The sequence below is a fragment of the Trichechus manatus genome, unplaced genomic scaffold (assembly GCF_000243295.1).
Source record: "Trichechus manatus latirostris isolate Lorelei unplaced genomic scaffold, TriManLat1.0 scaffold00025, whole genome shotgun sequence".
NCBI classification, from domain to species: Eukaryota; Metazoa; Chordata; class Mammalia; order Sirenia; family Trichechidae; genus Trichechus; species Trichechus manatus.
Window position 1 is genome coordinate 559,374 of NW_004443961.1, and position 20,891 is coordinate 580,264.

General features: G+C 47.2%; 1 protein-coding gene across 1 annotated transcript in view; it reads left to right on the forward strand.

Annotated features, from left to right (window-relative positions):
• Positions 1–19,963: 19,963 nt before the first annotated feature.
• Positions 19,964–20,891, forward strand: part of DMRT1 (doublesex and mab-3 related transcription factor 1) — a 146,428-nt gene continuing 145,500 nt past the window's right edge. Inside the window, exon 1 of the mRNA XM_004373467.1 lies at positions 19,964–20,284. Within this exon, the coding sequence (XP_004373524.1) occupies positions 19,964–20,284 (321 nt within the window). The remainder of the gene's footprint in view (positions 20,285–20,891) is intronic.

Sequence of the window (20,891 nt, forward strand, 5' to 3'; positions counted from 1 at the left end):
TTCCTGGTTCTTGAGTGTGTATCGGGTACCAGGCAATCGTGCTCAGCTGGCGAGGCAACGCAACGGAAACACGCGGACTTGCACAGGGCTCGGGGAAAAATGCAGAGAGCCGGTTTGCAGGGAGAAAACTGGAATGGAAGATCGGCGGGTTTTCCGTTGCTTTTGTTGTGTTTTTGCCTTCTCTGGACTTCCTGAAGAGAACTGTGTGATCTCTCCCCCTCTCTGGGATTGATACGACCCTTCTCACTCTCTCCTTCTTTAAACTACCTTCATTGTCCAGTTTCCTACTGGCTCGTTTCTCATTAGCTGCCAACCAGGCGATTCCAACACATGGCAACCCCACGTGTGCAGAGCAGAACTTCACAGGGTCTGTGACCTTTTGGAAGCAGATCACCAGCCCTGTCTTCCGAGGTGCCTCTGGGTGGGTTTGAACTGCCAATGTTTTGTCTAATAGTTGAGTGTTTAACCATTTGCACCACCCAAGGCTTCTTTCTTACTTGGATGAATTATGCTCTGATTTCTATGCTCTCTCCTTCACCCTGCCCAGTTCAGATTTAAATACTGAAAGAAAAAAAAAAAAATCACAGGCTAATGGTAACCTTGTTTAGCCTTCTGCTTCTGCTACAGAATGATAGAGTGGGCTAGGTTACTTCATTCTAAATCCAGTTACAGAACCAGCAGACATTTTTGAAGCCACTGATTGGGCACAGGTTTTGATGCCATAGTCAACAAATTCCCTGGTAGGAAGTAGAAAACATCTGCGTTCTGTTTAGCAGAAGGGTTGTTACCCTTGTCCCACCTGCAGTGAGAATTAAGAGCACATTCCAGTGAGAACTTTTCAGTGCAGGGCTGGCCCTGGGGCATGCAAACAGGGGACTCCAACCCCTGGGACGAGAGCAGGGCTTCCGTGGGGCAGCATGTCCACAGTTCTAGCACAGTGTCTTCCTGCCCAAGCACACTGCGACTTGAACCTTTAGGAATGAAACATTGAGATACTGACTGTGCAATCTGCAAAACCACCTAAGTTGCTTGCGAAAGAACCATGTAGTTTTTTGTTTTTTTTTTCAGCAAAGACTTAAATTTAGCAAAAATAAGCTTTAAAATATAATCGATGGTTCAAGTGCCCATGCACAGATGTGGCTCCACAAAATGTGATCTATGTATATAATAGGACAGTATCCAGCCACGCAGAGAAATGATATCCTGATCCACGCTACAACATGGATGAACCTGGAAAACACCATGCTAAGTGCAATAAGACACGAAAGGATAAATATCGTATGAGCTCACTTACATGAAATGTCTAGAACAGGCAAATGCACGCACAGAGACCAAAGTTTATTGGTGGTTACTAGGGGCTGAAGGGAGTCCCTGGATGGCGCAGATGGTTAAGTGCTCAACTACTAGCCAAAAAGATGGCAGTTAAAATCCACCCAGAAGTGCCTCTGAAGCAAGGCCTGGCGATCTGCTTCTGAAAGGTCACAGCCTCAAAACCCTATGTAGCTGTTCTACTCTGCACACATGGGGTCGCCATGAGTTGGAATCGACTGGATGACAACTGGCAACAATAAGGACTGGGGAGAGGGGGAATGGGGAGTTGTTGCTTAAGGGGTGCTGGGTTTCTGTCTGGAGTGATGGAAATCTTTGGCAACGGATAGCGGGGCTGGTTGCACAAGATAGTGAATGCAATTACCGTCAAGAAATCGTACACTTAAAAATGGTGACAATGACAACATTTTTGTTATGTATAATTTGCCACAATAAAATTATATATAAAACCAAACCCATTGCCACCAAGTCGATTCCAACTCATAGCAACCCTATGTATACATATACACATACATGCATATATACACACATACACACATACATAGATACACAATTGATGGGAGGGGGCCAGAGGAGCCTCTGGGGTGCTATAAGTGTTCTGCACCACGATCTGGGTAGTGCTTATATGAGTACATACAAATGTAAAAACTGATGGAGGTGAACACTTAAGACTCTTACACCTTTAGTGTGTTATACTTCAATATAAAAATTTTAAGATAAAAACCCACATACGTAAATGAGTACAGCTCACTCTCACACAGTAAAGGATCCTAATGAACCCTAATGATGGAAAAGCTCTCTCTGCCTGGGAACTTGTCTTGGCTCTGGACTCATCTTCCCAAATCTATAATCTCTACTGGAAAATGGAATAATATCCGACAGCCCGGCTCCTGCTCGGCCTCCTCCTGACCCTGACTCGCCCCAGCCCTCACCCTCTCCCCTGCACCCATCGACTTCCAGGGTTGGGGGAAGCTGAACAAAGGCCTAGGGTTCAAGGGGAGGGCAGGGTGCAGGGGAGGGCAGAGAGAAGAGGGGAAAGGCCCACATGTATCTCTGCTCTCCTCCTATCTCAGCTTCCCCTCACCTCCACTCCCCCAGCCAGCAGCCGGAGGAGGAGAACTGTATAGACTTTAGACCAGCAAGGGACCCTAGGTCACTGGGTTCCACCTCTCTATTTTATTTCACCATTTTTTTTTTTTTTTTTCCGGAATGAGGCAATCAAAGCACAGAGAGGTGAAGTGGCTTCTCCAGGGTCACACAGCCGGTTGGAGGGTGAGCCAGGTCTCAACTTCAGGTCCTCTGATGCCCACTGCTGTCCCAGACCTGCACCCTGAAACCATTCTCTGCTGCTCATGGCTCCTTCTACCCTTTCTTCCTCCTCTACCTTGCCTTCCCTCAGGCCATCTTTTACAACAACTTTGTAGTTGGTGTTCTTAGTGACTGTCCACTCATGGCGACCCCATGTGTTACAGAGTAGAACTGTTCCAAAGGGTCTTCTTGACTGTGATCTTTATGGAAGCAAGTCACCAGGCCTTTCTTCAGCGGCACTGCTGGCTGGGTTCAAACCACTAGTCTTTAGGTTAGTAGGTGATTGCAAATTGCTTGTGCCACCCAGGCTCCTTATAACAACTTTATTGAGACGTAATTCACACACCATACAATTCACCCAGAAGTGTACAACTGAATGGTTTTTAGCAAATTTGCAGAATTGTGCAGTCATCACCTCAACAATCTGAAAACATATTCATCACCTCCATAAAGAAACCCTGCGCCCATTAGCAGCTGCTCCTCATTTCCTCCCAGCTCCCCCTAGGAAACCACCAATCTACTTTCTGCCTCTGTAGGTTTTCCTATTCTGGACAGTTCACATGAAGAGAATCACATACTCTGCAGCCCTTAGTGACTGGCTTCTTTCATTTAACATCATGTTCTCAAGGTCCATTCATGTGGTAGCTCTCCAGATCATTCTGATCATTGAGTTCTTCTTGTCAAGGGAGGTGCAATAAAGGGGCTGAGTGAGAAAGGGAATCATGAGGGTTACAACACAGAAGCACAATAAGATGAAGGCAAGAACAGAGTCCCTCCCATGAGCCAGACACCAGGGACTGATTACCCAATAATCAAGGTAAGCACGTGCTTAGGGTATCAACAAAGCAGGGGCACCAGCTGTCCAAAGCAAAGACCCAGAGATGGCAAGCAGACAGGACACAAGGAAAAGCAAGACCACAGTGGAAGGGAACTGGCAGGGAACTGGCAGGGCACAGTGGAAGGGAACTGATACCAGCTCCAGTGCATGAGAATGTGCCAGCCGGAAATAAAGTTCATGCAGGGTCACGAGGGTGCCCATGCACAAGGCTGTCTAAGCTATGAGGCCCTACCACTTCAACACCTTCGTTGACATCTGTCTCCTACAGTATCTTGTATGTAAGTAAAACTCCTTATCCTGGCGGGTCTCTTGGGAGTATACTATTTCTTTCTAATAAACAAGACGTAAGCAGAGGTGGCACCACAGATTATCAGTGTTTATGGCCCTCACGTGCCTTAATCCAGCCCTGCCAGGCACCCATGTACGTAGTCTGTTATTTTATTTTATTTAATCTTCATAGTCTGTGAACATCATTATCCCCATTCCGGATGTGAAAACTGAAGAGAAATTCAGCAGCTTTTCCAAGGGCATGCGGATGGGAAAGAGCAGAGCAAGGATCTGAATTCAAGTTTGGCTGGCCCAAGAGCCCGTGGTCTTCCACTCCACAAGGCCACCTCTGGAGCTGTCAGATTCTGACAGTGGGTATTTCACACCATAGTGGTGGGTGACTTCTGGCCCATTTAAATAACACTGTGCTTTTAAGTCATTTTGCTTCCCTAGGCCAGAATCTTCCTCAAGCCCTCATTCAACATTGGTTCACTCCTCACTGTAGTGCTATTTCTAAGAGTAAAGGAAGGCAAATGTTTTAAGAGGCCAATGTAGGTGTCTGGATAGTAAAGCGTAGAACAGCTTGAGGAAGATCTCTATGGACGGACAGGGATTAATGACTAGCTTCAAGATACATACAGTGAAAAAACGCCATGTGGAGAACAGTGTACATACTATGCTACCATTTGTATAAAAAAGTGTGTGGGGGGTGGTAATGGAGAACACTGAGAGAGAGAGAAATTTATATCAAGGAAACGGCTCACGTGGTTGTAGAGGTTGGAAAGTCCTAGTCCGTGGGTCAAGCGTCAGGCTGGAGGCTTCTCCTGGCTCACACAGCTGCAGGGGCTGACGAACTCAAGGTCAGACAGCAGGCTGCTGGTTCAGAAGCTGATGAATCCAAGACCAGCAGGTAAAATGACAGGCTGCGGGCTCAAGTCCCAAGAACTGGAGGTCAGATGATGAAGAGCCGAATGCAGGATCCAGAGGAGAGCAAAAGCCAGCGAGCTTTGCAAGAAAGTCCATATATATTGGATGCAGGTCACACTCCCAAGGAAACTTCCTTTCAACGGACCGGCTGCTCATAGCAGATCTCATCATGGAGGAGATTACACTGTATCAGATCTCATCATGGAAGAGAGTACATCATTACATAACTGCCAAACTACATCATAACTGCCAAACCACTGAGAATCATAGCCCAGCCAAGGTGGCACACAACTTTAACCTCGCAGTACATAAAAGTGCGCACACACATATGTATTACTCTTGTATGCACATCACTACTCTGCAAGGTATTTCAAGAAATTTATAACATGGTTGTCTCTGCAATTTGCAAAACTACCTAAGTTGCTTGCAGAAAAACTATGTATTTTTTTTATGCAAAGACTTAAATTTAGCAAAAACTTTTAAAATATAATTGATGGGAGGAGGCAAGAGGGAGTCTGGCCCCAGAGTCTATCATCTGTCTTCTGTCTTTAGCTTTTGAGCATTTTTTAACTTTTTGTCAGTGTATTTTATCCATGTTGTTATCGTGTGCCATCAAGTGGATTCCAACTCATAGTGACCCAATGTGACAGAGTAGAACTGCCCCATGAGGCTTTCTTGCCTGTAATCTTTATGGGAGCAGATCAGGACTTCTAACTGGTTCGTTTGGTTAGAATCTCTGCTAAGAATTTGCATTTCTAACAAGTTCCCAGGCGATGCTAATGCTGCTGGTTAGGGACCAATTCTGAGAACCACTAGGAGAGCAGTGGTTCTCAAAATTTTTTATACACGAGAATCATGAGAATGTTGATTCTGATTCTGTGTATCTGGGGTGGAAATGCAAATTCTCAGTAGGGGTTCAAACGGAATGAACTGGTTAGAATCGCTGGAGCAGATCAACAGTCAACAAACAGGTCTTTCTCCCTTGGAGCAGCTGGTGGGTTTGAACCACTGAACTTTCCAGCCAAGCACTTAATCCTTGTGCCACCAGGGCTCCTTATTTTATATACATATATATATATATATATATACACACACACACACACATATGAAACACAGGTGGCCTAGTGGTTAAGAGCTACACCTGCTAATCAAAAGGTCGGCAGTTGGAATCCACCAGGCGCTCCTTGGAAACCATGTGGGGCAACTCTACTCTGTTCTGTAGGGTCACTATGAGTCGGAATCGACTCCGCGGCAACGGGGTTTTGTTTTTCTCTGTACATGTATCTATTCCCTGGGTGGTGCTAACTGAAAGACTGGAGTTTTGAGTCTACCCAGATGTGCCTCGGAAGCAAGCCACTGAAAATCCTCGGAGCACAGCTCTCCTCTGACACACATGGATATACCGTATATATCTCTCCACTTATTCATTCAACAAATCTTAATGAGCTCAGAGTCGCTGGGTGGTGAACGTGCTGGGCTGCTAACCCAAAGGTTGGAGGTTCCAGTCACCCACAGGCGCCTCAGAAGCTGTAGCTTGTCCACCTCTGGTCTAAAGGCCTTTTCTACTAGGCCTTGGTGAACTGGTATTTCCAAGGGTCCTTGAAAGTAGGTTGCTAGTTGCTAGATTTAGCAAATAAAAATACAGACCAAGTTAATTTGAATTTCCATAACCAAGAAAACTTTTTTAGCATGGTATGTCCCATGCAATATTTATGTACCTTTATCTGATGACCTACTTCAAGGATACGGTACTCTACAGGTGTGAGGACACACTCCTTTGGCCCGACCCCCACCAAAACCCGACTGTCCCAGGCCACCTTCCCATTTGGAGAGCCCAAGAGCCAACCTGTGGGGGCACTGCAGACATGGCCCGTCAATCACCAGAGAGGGGGCGGGTCTTCCGGGAAGAAATCGGAAATCAGCAGGCAGGGACTGGCCTAAAAGGGGGTGGCACCCGTGATGCAGGGAGCGTTCAAGATGGTGCCGGTCACGTGGGCAGGAAGGGGGCCCGGTAAAGATGGCGGCCCCCACGTGGGCTGCAAGCGTGGCTGTGGGCTGGGAGAGCCCCGGGCACAAACTGTTGTCTTTGGGGACCCCTGGAAGAGGAATGGCGGTTACATTTTGCAAGCAGAGCGTGTGGATTCATGGCACTTTCTGTGATTAATTCCTTGTTGTTTTTTTTCCAACTTTCATTAGTATTTGTAAATAATAGTAAATTAAAATACGCCAGCGTTGTCACAGCAAGCCTCCTGGAAGCAAAGGCAGGGCTTTGTATTCTTCCTGGGCCTGTTAAAGCGGGAGGAACGCCCCCAGTAAGGGCAGTGCCGGGCAGTGCCGGGCAGCAAGAATGGTGGGCGTGAGGGACCGGCTTTTGGAGACACCAGGGATGAAAAGCTCAAGGCCGGAGTCGGCCTGGATGATCGTCTCCACCATGAGACTGTCGCGGTCTCCTTGGAAGATGGCATTCTAGTGTGTAACTATTTACCACTCCTCCTTGATTTGCTTCATTCACCCAAATCTTGATCTCCTGAAAGACTGCTTCTTCCAGGAAGCCTTCTACCCTGCTCCAATCCTCAGTTTTTATTTTCTAAACTCCTTAGCACTTAATGTCACCGTTCACTTGGCAATGAACTCTCGATTAACCTGCCCCATTTCTGGAACTGGTCAGGTACTTTTTTTTTTTTTTTATGGTGAAATATTTGCACTTGTTTTGTTTTCCCAGGCTAGGGCCATGCTTTAAGTCAGTGTTCCTGAAGTGATTCAAGGATTGCTTGACTCTGAATAACTCAAAGGGTCTTGTTAAAAATGCAGATTTCTGGCCTGCACCCTAGACTTCTGCACCAGTATGTCCTGGGGGAGGTCCCAGGGATTTGCATTTTTAACAAACCCCTAGATGCATCGAACAGGGCGTGACAAAGTAGGAACACCAGCTGTCTAAATCACCAACACCCTGCCCCCCCGCCTGTTTTTGCACCTTGGAGCTAAGAATGTTTGTTACAGAAATTTACAATGGATTTGATGATGGTAGGGAATGCTAACTTTGAACTCCAGATAAGTAAAATGTTATCCTCCACCCAAAAATTCTGTTCTGTTAGTAGACCTGTATTACAAAAATGTTTACTTACTATCTTTTAAATGTTATCAAAAATTTTGGGAAAATGTGTTTTCTCTTTTTATGTAAGTAACTATATGATATCCTAGCTTTTTGCCTCTTGGTCCACAAAGCCTGAAGTATTTACTGTCTGGCCCTTTACAGAAAGAGTTTGCTGCACCCTCATTAAAATAGCGATTCTAGAGTTAGAGAACGACTGCCTTGCGTGTCTTGGTACTTTCATCTCCCAACAAATTGCATGGGAAAAACTAGGTGCTCAAGAACGATTTCCTTTATTGATTTAATGTTTAATCCATCTATTCTGGGGTGTCAGAGTGCCTATGTTTGTTATATTTATGCCAAGTACTCTAAATATTACATGCTACCCATGGGTATTTGGTAATATTTGAAGACTATCTTTGTTTAAAAGGAGCCCTGGTGGCACAATGGTTAAGTTCAGCTCCTAACCAAAAGGTTGGCAAAAGGTCATGGGTTGGAACCCACCAGCGGCTCCGAGTGAGAAAAGACCTGGCGATTTGCCCCCGTAAAAGTTTAACAAAAAAAAAAAAAATTCCCGTCATGTCGACTCCGACTCATAGCACCCCTGTAGCATTACAGCCTAGGTACAGTTCACTGTGTCCTGCAGGGTCGCCATGAGTCGGAATGACTGGATGGCATACAGCAAGAACAACATCTGTACCTGATTAGGACTTTACAGTGCATAAAAAGTTCCTCGCTAATAACAAGAGCTGACAGGTTAGGTCTTGGGATCTCCAAGTAGGAATGAATGTGTATAGATAACTCCCATGGGGAGCCATTGTTCTCAGCAATTTACATAATGTAATGGAATCCTTACAGCAGTCCTTTGAGGGAGGTACTCTTATTATCCCCATTTTACGGATCAGGAAACTAAGGCACGGAGAGGGTAAATAATTTGCCCAAGGTCATACAGCTAGTAAGTGGTAGGGCAGAACAGGAACCCAGGAATTCTGATCCCAGTATTTAGTTTGATTATCACAATATTCCTCTGAGGCAGAGAGGACAATTTGATTGCAAAAGAGCAAACTGAGACTGGGAGGTTTTAAATAGTTTGCCTAAGACACAAGGCTAGTAAACAACAAGAGAAAAAGTGATAAAAATCCACTTCTGGATGTATTCTTTCCTCTGTATGATGCTGCATCTATTGTTAGGAATATTTGTTTTTTTCTTAGTAACAGTGCCCTTCACAAGACATGATCTTTCTGTTGGTTTACTGTGTATTCAAGTTAAGATTTTTAAGTTGGTGAAGCATTGTTTTCTTGGAAATTATCCTCACCGAAGACAAGATTTTCATGGTCAGGGGAAGTACACACTGTTTTAGGTCTTCATCCCTTAGCATCTACCAGTGTTTGGTGGGTGTCTGAGTCTCCTAGTGCTGCTATAACAAAAATATCAGAAGTGGGTGGCTTTAAAGAACAGAAATTTATTTTCTCACCATTCTGGAGGCTAGAAGTCCAAATCAGGATCTTGGCCATGCCAGTTCCTTTTGTGGGCCACTCTCCTAGTTCCTGGTACCTGTCAACGATCGTCGGGGTTCCTTTGCTTGTAGACGCTCCTCACATGGCGTTAGTCTTCCCCCTCCCTGTTGTGTGTATGTGTTTCTGTGTCTATTCTCATCTTTTTATAACCCAGAAGTGATTAGGTTTAGACCCACCCTATGCTGGTATGGTCTCACTAACATAACAGAAGAGAACTCCTGTTTCCAAACAGGGTCATATTTACAGGTACAGGAATATAACTTTGGGGGACACAGTTCAGTCCTTAACAGTAGGTAAGGGTTTAGATGCTGAGAGGCAAAGGAAGTGGTATGTTACATAGGGTTTTTAAAAGATTACATAGAAAGGCAATCCATCTATGCATTTAACCTACTGTTCCAGTAACTATTGCTGCAAAACAAAACACCCCAAAACTTAGTGGTATAAAATAATATTTGACGATGTTCACAGATTTTGTGGGCCCACACATTTGGACAAGACATAGAGGAGTGAGTTATGTTTCCTCCGTGATGTCTGGGGCGTTGAGGGCTGAGGGTGCCTCCATGGCTGAAGACTGGTATTGTCTGGAAGCATCTCTCTCACATTCCTGGAGGTTGATGCTGGCCGTTGTCTGGAAACTCAGCTTTATCTGTCAGCCAGACGACCTACATGTGGCCTCTTCATAGAGGCCGGGTTTCTTCATGGCATGGTGCCTGAGCTCCAGGGATGATCATCCCAAACTAGTGTTTGTAACTTAGCCTCAGAAGTCACACAGCATCGATTTCACCATTCTCACAAGCCCATCTGAATTCCAGGGGAGGAAACAGGCTCACTTCTCAAAAGGGGGAGTGTCAGAATCACAGTGCAAGGTAAGCATATGGGCAGGGAGGTATCGGGACCATTTGGGGAAAATATTGTCCACCACACTTACAGGCACTGTTGTTGTTTGCTTCACTGAGTCACTTTCGGCTTATAGTGACCCCATGTGACAGAGTAGAATTGCCCCCATAGGGTTTTCTAGGCTATAATCTTTATGGGAGCAGATGGCCAGGTCTTTCTCTCTTGGAGCTGCTGGGGGGGTTTGAACTGCTAACCTTTCAGTTAGCCCCTGAATGATTCACTGGTGCATTACTGGAACACACTAGCCTGGGTATTTTCTTTGAGAGCCATTTGTCCCGGAAGGTTTTGTTGCAGGACTGCCTGAGTTAGAAGGAAGGGGATTAGATATCCTATTGGTGGACTTTTCAGGCACAATGCAATTTACAAAGTGGGTGATTAGTTTCTCACCTACATGCACAACTGACTTTGGTGCAATCGTGCAGTAGGCTGTTTGCCTTCCGTTCTCCTATCTCCTCCCCTCTGATCACGTCAGGCACGCAGTTCACGGGGTCTGCACCTAGTCGTCCCACGTTTTAATGTTAGGACTTTTCCCTCCCTTCCCACGTCCCTCTAAACTTCCCAGTCCTTTCACATTACACATTACACAGCTATGCACTTGTCAAACCTCACTGCACGTACACCTGAGTATTGTGTATCTCACTGTAGGACAATTTAACTGCAAAAGAAGAAAGAAGAACTGTAAACAAATAGGAACTGAAGTTAATGATAAGCTCAGTGGAGTGTTTAGGGGTGAAGTGTGCTGATGTCTGCAGCTTACTTTGAAATGCATGAGAAAATAAGCTGGATAGATGGACGAAGAGAAGGTTGGACAGATGGACAGCAATGTAGCCCAGCCAGCAGAGTAAAATGTTCCTTGTAGAACACAAGGGGTGAGTGTGTATGTGCACCGTACGATTCATTCAAGAATCCTGTTCTCTTCCAGGTGAGAATCTGTCTAATGGAGTACATTCTATTTTCTAAAATAACTGCTTTCAATCAGTGGACTGATGCACTTATTTCCAGAAAGCTCCTCGGAGCTCTAACAGGAAGGAGAAGGTTTTAAAGTCATAGCTTTAAAGAGTGATGTTTGGTTAAGGGGACTTTTGACCTCTTAAATCGAAGCAGCTAGCTCTGACGATAGCCATATAATCAAAATCAGCTCAAGCGATGTTTCTCAGTCGTAGTCTAGAAATGTAGACTGCATTTGAATATAATTAACTTATCGTCAGTTTATAATTGCAGGTGTATTTGTTTGAATCATGTGTGTAATAATTACAGATTCTGACTGAGGTAGACCTAGCGCTTGGCATCACATGTCATACCCATTCTCAGGATTTTGCTCCTCAGCTCGTGATTCTTGCTTCTGTAATTAGGTGAATTTTTGTTCCTATAACTTACCTCTAAAGCTCCATGTAACTCACTCCTGCAAGTTGGTAAAGTGGAAACCTGATAAGGCCTTTTTAGAAAAAAAAAAAAAAGAACTTGTTAAAATACGTAATAGCCGATATATAAGCTATATATGTGTTTACCGAGGGTTTCAATTTTTAGACTTTGAATTAGCCACAAAATATTCATTTTACTATTCCTAACTCTCTAACCCCAGGTAAGTGGCCTATGGTAAAAATCAGGCACGCTGAAAATGTTGTTTCTCCTACCCAGCAGATTAGTGCGCTGCTAACCCATCTGTTTGTATTCTTGCTTTCGTTTTGTCGGCAACCTGAGAAATAGCAAGAGAGTGGCTATTGCACGCACTAGGGGAATGTATCTGAGCACCTATCTTAATATACATTTTAACTTCCCATTTACCTTGAAACTCTTAAATGACAGTTTATTTCAGGATTTGTTTTAACTGTTTCCTCTGTTCTTTTAAATGCATTACAGCAAAAGGCATAGGGAAAGTTTGAGATTGGTTCAATTTATGGGACCATCAGTTGTATAAGAAAATCCTTAAATAAACAGATGATAATTCTGTGTGGATTATTAAATTTAAAAAAGTAACCATCTCCTTTAGGCATAGATGTGTCCATTAAATTAAAGTATTCGTAAGCTAAAATACCAGTTGGACATGTGTTTCTTCCTCACAAATAGCTAAAAGAAAGTCAAACAGTAAATGTGTGTTGTTACTTTTTCCCCATCGAATTCAACTGTGTAAAATAAATATTTTTTTAAAAGCCAAATTTCTTCTTGAAGCTTTAAGCAATTAATTCTAAAAGAAAAAAAAATTATGATGGTAAGCCAATTCTTTTTCTTTAGGTTGATGGAAAAAGATCAGCTTACTATTAATTCCAAAGCAACAGTTAATTCTAAAAATCATCTACATTATCTTCAAAACACGTTTTAATGTTTATGGAACACAAGTGTGTTTGCCACTTCAGGACAGTGCCTTCATTTATTTTGTATAATGTTTAGTGATTTTTCTGGGTAACTTAAGCATTTTCGTAAAATTGTCAAAACGTTTGCTATTTTAACAATTTTGATTCAGGAAGAAATTCTACAGTACATATACTCTTCTCAAGCAGAGAGTAATGAAAAGTGATTTCATCTTTTGTTGGCAAGTCACAAGGAAAATCAATCCTTATAGAGTCTGATAAGAGGAGCCCTTATAACCACTGGTGGCGCAGTGGTTAAGCGCTTGGCTGCTAACCGAAAGGTCAGAGGTTCGAACCCACCAGGCACTCTCAGGGAGAAAGACCTGGTGATCTGCTTCTGTAAAGATTACAGCCTTGGAAACCCCTGGGGCAGCTCTGCTCTGTCCCGTGGGTTGCTATGACTGGAATTGACTCAATGGCAATGGGTTTGTTTGTTTTTTTCCTTTATTTGAGTCTTATAAAACAGAGATGCCCCGGGGCCTACAAGCCGCCCTAGGCCTCTGTCCTGCATGGCACAGACCTGGGCTTCCAAGGCTCTGCTGTCTCCTCCCCGCCATCATCTCTGGCCTCTGCTGTCCTGCCAGCGTGCTTCTTGTCACGTGCCACCTTATTTTCCTTAGAACTTGAGACTGGCTCCAGATACTCAGTAGGAGGACAGGGTGCTTCAGGACAGATGTTTGCTGACCCAAGGCCTTGCCCTTGGCTTCCGGGTTCCAGGTCGGGCTCCTAATAACTAACGTTGCTGATAACAGTTCCCTCTGAAGGAACTAGGAGACCACCCAGATCCTAACACTTCCTCCTAGCTCCCCCCATCTTCCATCTGTGCTTCAAGATCCCTCTGACGGAATTCTAAAGCAACGCTGGTTAACACTTTTATTATTGTCGTTGTTGATCATGGGTAGGTTTGAGTCCATTCTTGGGGCTACTGTGTCAATCCATCTCACGGAGGGTTTCCTTTGTTTTCATTGGCCCTCTGCTTTATCAACCACGAGGTCCTTTTCTAGGGATTGGTCTTTCCTGATGACGTGTCCAAAGTAAGAAGCTGATGTCTCACCATCCTCGCTTCCAAGGAACATTCTGGCTGTATTTCTTCGAAGACTGATTTGTTTGTTCTTCCGGCAGTCCACAGTATATTCAGTATTCTTCGCCAACACCACAGTTCTTTGTCTTCCTTTTTCACTGTCCAGCTTTCACATGCGTACGAGGTGATGGAAAAGACTATGGCTTGGGTTAGGCACACCTTCGTCATCAAAGTGACATCTTTGCTTTTTAAAACTTTGTTGTTGTTAGGTGCTGTTGAGTCGGTTCCGACTCATAGCGACCCTGTGTACAACAGAACAAAGCACTGCCTGGTCCTGTGCCATCCTCAGATCATTGCTATGTTTGAGCCCATTGTTGGCACCCGCTGTGTCAATCCATTTCTTTGAGACCATTGACAATACCATGGCCTGGGTCAGGTGCACCTTTAAAGCTTTACAGAGGTCTTTTGCAGCGTTTTTTTTGTTGCAGCTAACACTTGTTGTTGGGTGCTGTCGAGCCGATTTTGACTCATAGCAACCCCATATGACAGAGTCGAACTGCCCTATATGGTTTTCTAGGCTGTAATTTTTATGGGAGCATATCTCCAGGTCTTTCTTCCATGGAGCCGCTGGGTGGGTTCAAGTTGTCAACCCTTCGGTTCGCAGCCAAGAACTTGACCATTGTGGCACCGGGGCTCCACAGCTAACACGAAGACAGTGCTTATTCTTCCCAAGGCACCATTCTGAGTCCTTTGCATACATCAGACATTGCATCCTCACGATTCCCAGGTAGGGATGATGATTACTTTCAATTTCCAGATGAGGAAAGGGAGGGACGAAAAGGGGAAGTGACATGCACAACAGCTAAAGCTGGGACTCTAACGCCAAGGCCTGGTTCCTACCAGCCACGCTCGATGGGGCTCTGACCACATTCCTCTGTCTACGTGGATGCGGGTGGGGGCGGAAAGGAGCAGAGGAAGGTGCCAGGTGATTAGGTTCCACTGCCGCAACGTCAGGCGCCACCACACTCCGGAACAGCTGGAACTCTGCCAGCGTTAGCTGCTTCAAAATCCTCCTGCCCCTCCAGTTCCACCTACCATCACCGTCAGCTAGCAACAGCTGATGGAGCGCTGTCTCTGCGGCAGGTGTCATGCTGGGCATTACACTGCAATCGCCGTCCCCAGGTAAGGATCAGAGGCTCAGACACGGCACGGGGCTTGTTGAAATCACACGGTGCTGGGCAGAACCAACACATTCATTCCTCGCGCACCCAAGGACAAAAGCCTCCATCCTTCTCCATTCGCCTATAGGATAGAAGCCAAATTCCTCCCTGGCAGGCGAGGTGCCACGCTATCTTCCCAACCTTATCTCCCACTGGGCTGCAGCCTGACTCCTCTGTTCCAGACAGGCACGTCTGTGCCCTCTCCCCCAACCCACGGGCTCACTCCCAACGCCCTGCTGGCCACCCGTTGTTCCCACGACCCAGAATGTCTTGTTTGCGCCTTTGTGCCTGTTCGAATCCTGTCCCGCTACAGGACATAGCTCGGTCTTCCTCCATCAGATACGTCAGGCCTTGCCAGTCTCCCTTCTCCCTGGATTTCTGTTGCTTTTACCAGTCGCTGTTGTTGGGTGCCATTGAGTCAATCCCCACTCATACTGACCCCATGTGACAGAGGAGAACTGCCCCATAGGGTTTCTTAGGCTGTAATCTTTATTGAAGCAGATTGCCAGATCTTTCTCCCACGGAGCCACTAGAGTCGAACCACCAACCTTTTGGTTAGCAGCCAAGTACTCAACCGCTTTGCCACCAGAGCTTGGGCATTAATCCCACACAGTTGTCCACCATATCATTATTCAGACTTGATGACTGATAGCACCACATGTGGCATAGGGAGCCGAAGATTTTGACTCATATAGTATCTCCCTTCATATATATGGTCACATGCACCACAGAGAATGGGGCCCAAAGTTTTCCACAGACAGACAGTGAAGTTGTCGAGGATTTCATTCTTCTTGGATCCACAATCAGTGCCCATGGAAGCAGCAGTCAAGAAATCAAAGTATTACATTGGGCAAATCTGCTGCAAAAGACCTCTTTCAAGTATTAAAAAGCAAAGATGTCACTTTGAGGACTAAGGTACGCCTGACCTAACCCATGGTATTGTCAGTCACCTCACAGGCATGCAAAGGCTGGACAATGAATAAGGAAGATCGAAGAAGAACTGATGCATTTGAATTGTGGTGCTGGTGAAGAATATTGAATATACCATGGACTGCCAGAAGAAAGAACAAGTCTGTCCTGGAAGAGGTACAGGCAGAATGCTCTTTAGAAGCAAGGATGGCGAGATGTACTTTGGACACGTTATTAGGAGGGACCAGTCCCTGAAGAAGGACATCATACTTGGTAAAGTAGAGGGTCAGAGAAAAAGAGGGAGACCCTCAATGAGATTCATTGGAACAGTGGCCACAGCAATAGACACAAACATACCAACGATCATGAAGATGGCGCAGGACTGGGCAACATTTTGTTCTGTTATACTGTTATACATTGGGTTGCTATGAGTTGGAGCCGATTTGACCTCAATGAGCAAGAACAACAACAACCATGGACAAAATGCAAAGTCGACTAGACATTTAATTACCATGCTCTGCTGCCTCACCAATAAAACAGTGCATTGTTTTTTCTCTGATAGTGACATAATGACTGCTAAGTGCTTTTTGAAAATCACGTAATACAACAAAGCAGGAGAAAATCACCCATAATCCTTTCACCCGCGGAGAATTAAATAACCCACTTGAGCAGGTATAAACACACATTAGTTCCTATTTCAAAAATGAAACCGTACTGTTCATAATTTCTTTTGTCTTTTAGTTCAAAATCTTAAACAGCTTAAACCAAAAAACCAAACCCATTGCCATCGAGTTGATTCCGACTCACAGTGACCCACTGAGGTATAATTTACATACCACAAAATTCACTCATTTGAAGTGCAAATTCAATAATTTTAGTAAATTTACAGAGTTGTGCAACCATCACTACACTCCAAATTTGGAACATTCCATCATGCCCAAAAGACCCCTCATATCCATTCCCACCATCAGCCCCAGGAAAACTCATCTATTTTCTGTCTCTGTAGATTTGCATGTGAAAGCTGGATGATGAGTGAGGAAGACCGAAGAAGAACTGACGCCTTTGAATTGTGGTGTTGGCGAAGAATACTGAATATACGATGGACTGCTAAAAGAACGAACAGATCTGTCTTGGAAGAAGTACAGCCAGAAAGCTCCTTACAAACAAGGATGGCGAGACTATGTCTCACATACTTTGGACGTGTTGTCAGGAGGGATCCGTCCCTGGAGAAGGACATCATGCTGGTAAAGTAGAGGGTCAGTGAAAAAGAGGAAGACCCTCAGCAAGATGGACTGACACAGCGGCTGCAACAATGGGCTCCAGCATAGCAACAATGATGACCGGGCAGTGTTTCGTTCCGTTGAGCATAGGGTCGCTATGAGTCAGAATGGACTGGATGGCACCTAACAGCAACACAACGTCGATTTGCCTATTCTGAACATTTTGTATAAGTGGGACCATACAATGCGTGGTCTTTTGAATCTGGCTTCTTTCATTTAGCACAGTGTTTTCAAGGCTCATCCATGCAGTAGCCGCATCAGTAGAACTTTACTCCTTTTGATGGGTAAACAATATTCCATTGTATGGGTAGAGGCTCAGTTCATTCTTGGGGTCAACCTACCTTCCTCGGACTTTCTCACGTCTCGTATCTCCTCTGTGGTCTGTGAACAAAAGGTCTACTAGACTATTAACTTAAACATAACATTGTTTGTTTCAATAGTTAACAGATTCCAGGCCCCAAATTTCCTGAGGGCTTAAATCCCTCCATCACAGAATCTAGTGGTGTGGTAATTATAGTGAACATACATTCTCCCTGGAATCCGGGATTTGTCAACTGCTACTTCTTGCACCTACTGCATTCTCTAAAACGAGACTGCTGTTGTTAGGTGCCGTGGAGTTGGTTCCAACTCCTAGTGACCCCATGCACAACGAAACACTGCCTGGTCCTGTGCCATCTGCACAATCGTTGTTATGGTTGAGCCCATAGTTGTAGCTACTGTGTCAATCCATCTCGTTGAGGGTCTTCCTCTTTTTCAAGCATGATGTCCTTCTCCAGGGACTGATCCCTCCTAAAATGAGACTAGACCTTGGGAATGTCTCAGCCCCGAGTTTACGTATTAAAATGTAAATACGGAAAAAGAAAAGTAAATAGAGGATAATAACAATTGGCATGTTTTAGTGGAAGACTTAGAGATATTCCTGAGCAAACTAGTGGTTATCATTTAACAAGATCCGGAAGAGCATTGCTGTCCTCATGGGTAGGATATGAGGTATCGTATAAAGCTAGAAACATCTTTAACTAACTAATTAACCAGTTGCCTTGGCTCACGGCGACCTCACGTGTTGCAGAGTAAGACCTTGCTCCATAGTGTTTTCAAGGCTGTGACCTTTTGGAAGCAGATCACCAGGCCTTTCTTCCGCAGTGCCTCTGGGCGGATTCTAACTGCCAACCTTTCAGTTAGTAGTCGAGCACTTAACTGTTTGCACCCCTCAGGGGCTCCTAGAAACTTCTCTAGGAAATAATGTTTCAGAGCAAGAGCACTGATGGAGAAAATCCAGACTGAGGGAAAGGACCTAGGGGAGGGGCCTGAGAGGATAAGAATGGGAAAGGCAGATTAAAGGATTTGGGTGCTAACCTGCTGGAAGAGACTGCCTCAGGATCACCGTTTGATGAGAAGCTAAGTGGGATGAGTGTGCTGCTTTGGAGACCTAGCCCCTAGGGTTGGGGCCCAGAATTTGGAGCCTGAATACTAACACTGATGAAAAGCTGGGAGAGTGAGGTAAGGGGTTAGCAGCAGCCTCAGCAGGACAGTCGGGGTGGGGTGGGGGGAAGTGGCACTGAGCAGAGACACGGGTAAAGAACCAACAGAGAACTCACGCAGGCTGGTTGGTAGGTAACCCTGTGAGGCCAAGAAATGCGGAGGGACACCGTTCGAAGTGCTTGAGGACCCAGCCGAGGTCTGTATCATCTGGTTTTCATACGGAAAGCAATACCAAGCCACTTCAGGGTCTGGCTGATGTGTGCGTGGAAGGTACCGGAAGGATACGAGCAGAGAAGCAGAGACCAAGTGGCAGTCGCTGCAGAGATTCAGAGAGGAGGTGAGGGCTGGCCTTAGGGGACACGTGGGGGCGTAGGAAGAAACCATGGGCAGGCCTTCGGGATAGATTTGCCTTGGAAATGCTGAGCATGAGGGGTGGGGGTGGGGACGGGGGATTATAGATAGGAATCCTGGGGAAGACTGGACGATGGTTGTGGCTTTGTTGGTTTGTTTGGAGGCATAATTACATACAGTAGAATGCACAGACCTTAAGTGCAGAATGAGTTTTGATAAATGTCTACATCTATGTATCTACTCCCCGCCCCCCCCATACAAGTTTTTTAAATGCTGTTTCACCTCTCTGCAGAGCCTAAGTGAGCGGCATGAAAGGCAAGAAGCCATAGGGACTGGAGGCGAGAAGCAGCGAGCGCTGGAACCTTAGACCCGAAAGTTACCTGCAGCCAGGAGGTGGAAGTCTTATGAGCAAACGACCACCAGGCAGGAAGGGGTCATTGGAGAACAGAAAGGCCCACACTTGGACATGTTTGGCGCGCTTGAGCCCCCTACACTGAGGGTCTTATTTGCTGATGGAACTGCAGAACCTTCTCTCTTCCCAGGTTCTTAGCCTCATGCAAAACCGGCTTCCGAGCTGGTGGGGTCTGCACCATCGAACGTGGAGAAGGTGCTGGGGGTGGGGGGCGGGGAGGGGAGCTCAAGGACCTCACAGGGCGGTCTGCACCTCCTGTGAGCTGCATGACCCAGGGGGCCCAGCTACCTCGGTGCACGAGCTCTGGCAGCCCGCCTGGGCACCGCGGAGGGAGCTGGGTCACCCCATCCCCGGGCCGCTTCGCACTCCTCTGCGCGCTTGCAGCTGCCCTGCAGCAGCGCTCAGGGTGCTTGCAGCCGTGCATGCATGCAAGCGGCGGGAGCTCAGCTGCTGGAGTTGGGGGACGGGAGGCGGGGCCGCGCTCCTCGCGCCCTCCCTTGCCCTTTCTGTCCCAGGAACGTTCTGAAAAGTATCCAAAAGTTCTGCGCGGCGGGCGCGCCAAAAAGAAAAAAAAAAAAGGGTACAACCCCCCACTCCTCTGGGCGTTGCGTGTCCCGACTCGCCACTCGGGCTGCACCTCCGGCTGCGACGCACACGCCTCCCGCACCTCCTCCTCGCGGCCTCGCCGTCAGTCGGGTGCTGCCGTTGCAGCCGTCTCCGGGCCGGAGAGGCGGCCGGAGGTCCCTCCGCTTCTCCTCAGGCCACCATGCCCAACGACGACGCCTTCAGCAAGCCCCCAGCCCCGGCGGAGGCCCCGCACGCCCCGGGACCCGCGCCGCAGGGCAAGGCCGGGGGCTTCGGCAAGGCGGCCGGGCCGCTGCTGGGGGCGGCGGGCGCCGGGGGCGGCGGCGGTGCTGGCTCCGGGGCGGCGGGCAAGAAGTCCCCGCGGCTGCCCAAGTGCGCGCGCTGTAGGAACCACGGCTACGCGTCGCCGCTAAAGGGCCACAAGCGCTTCTGCATGTGGCGGGACTGCCAGTGCAAGAAGTGCAACCTGATCGCCGAAAGGCAGCGCGTGATGGCCGCGCAGGTGAGTGCCGGTCCGGGCACCCCCGGGTTCTGGGCGAGGTCCCTCCGGGTGGCGCGCGGGACCCCCGACTGCTGGGTACAGTCCTGGTTGCTGGGCGAGGCTCCCCGACGACCCCAACGGCCGGGTGCAGCCCCGGGCGCTGGGCGAGGTCCCCCGGCGGCACCCCGACGGCCGCGTGATGCTTGGCCCTGCTCCCAGCAGCGCCCCATCCTGCGCGCTGAGGCTCCTGCTTTCTCCGAGCTGCGCGCTGAGAGCGAGCTGCGGAGGTCGCCCCTTTTGGCGTCTCCGGAGTCGCTCGCCCGGTCCCCAGTAGAGGCTTTCTCCACCGGGCGGAAGGTGGGGGGAGGGCTCCCCAGGATCTCTGGCCTCGCCTGCGGAGCAGGAAGTTGAAGGTTCTCTTCTCTCAGGGTCCCCGGACCCCTGTTCCCATCCTCCAGCAGAGTGGCAGGGTTCGCCCAGCTCGAGGGTCTCCGGTTCCGCCGAGCAGAGGATTGCGGAGCTTACACTGCTCGAGGGTCCTCGACATCTCCGCCTCTGCCGGCCAAGCGGAGATGAGGGGCTCTTCCTGCTGGGGGGAGGGTTCGCTCCTCCCGGGGCTCCCTGATCC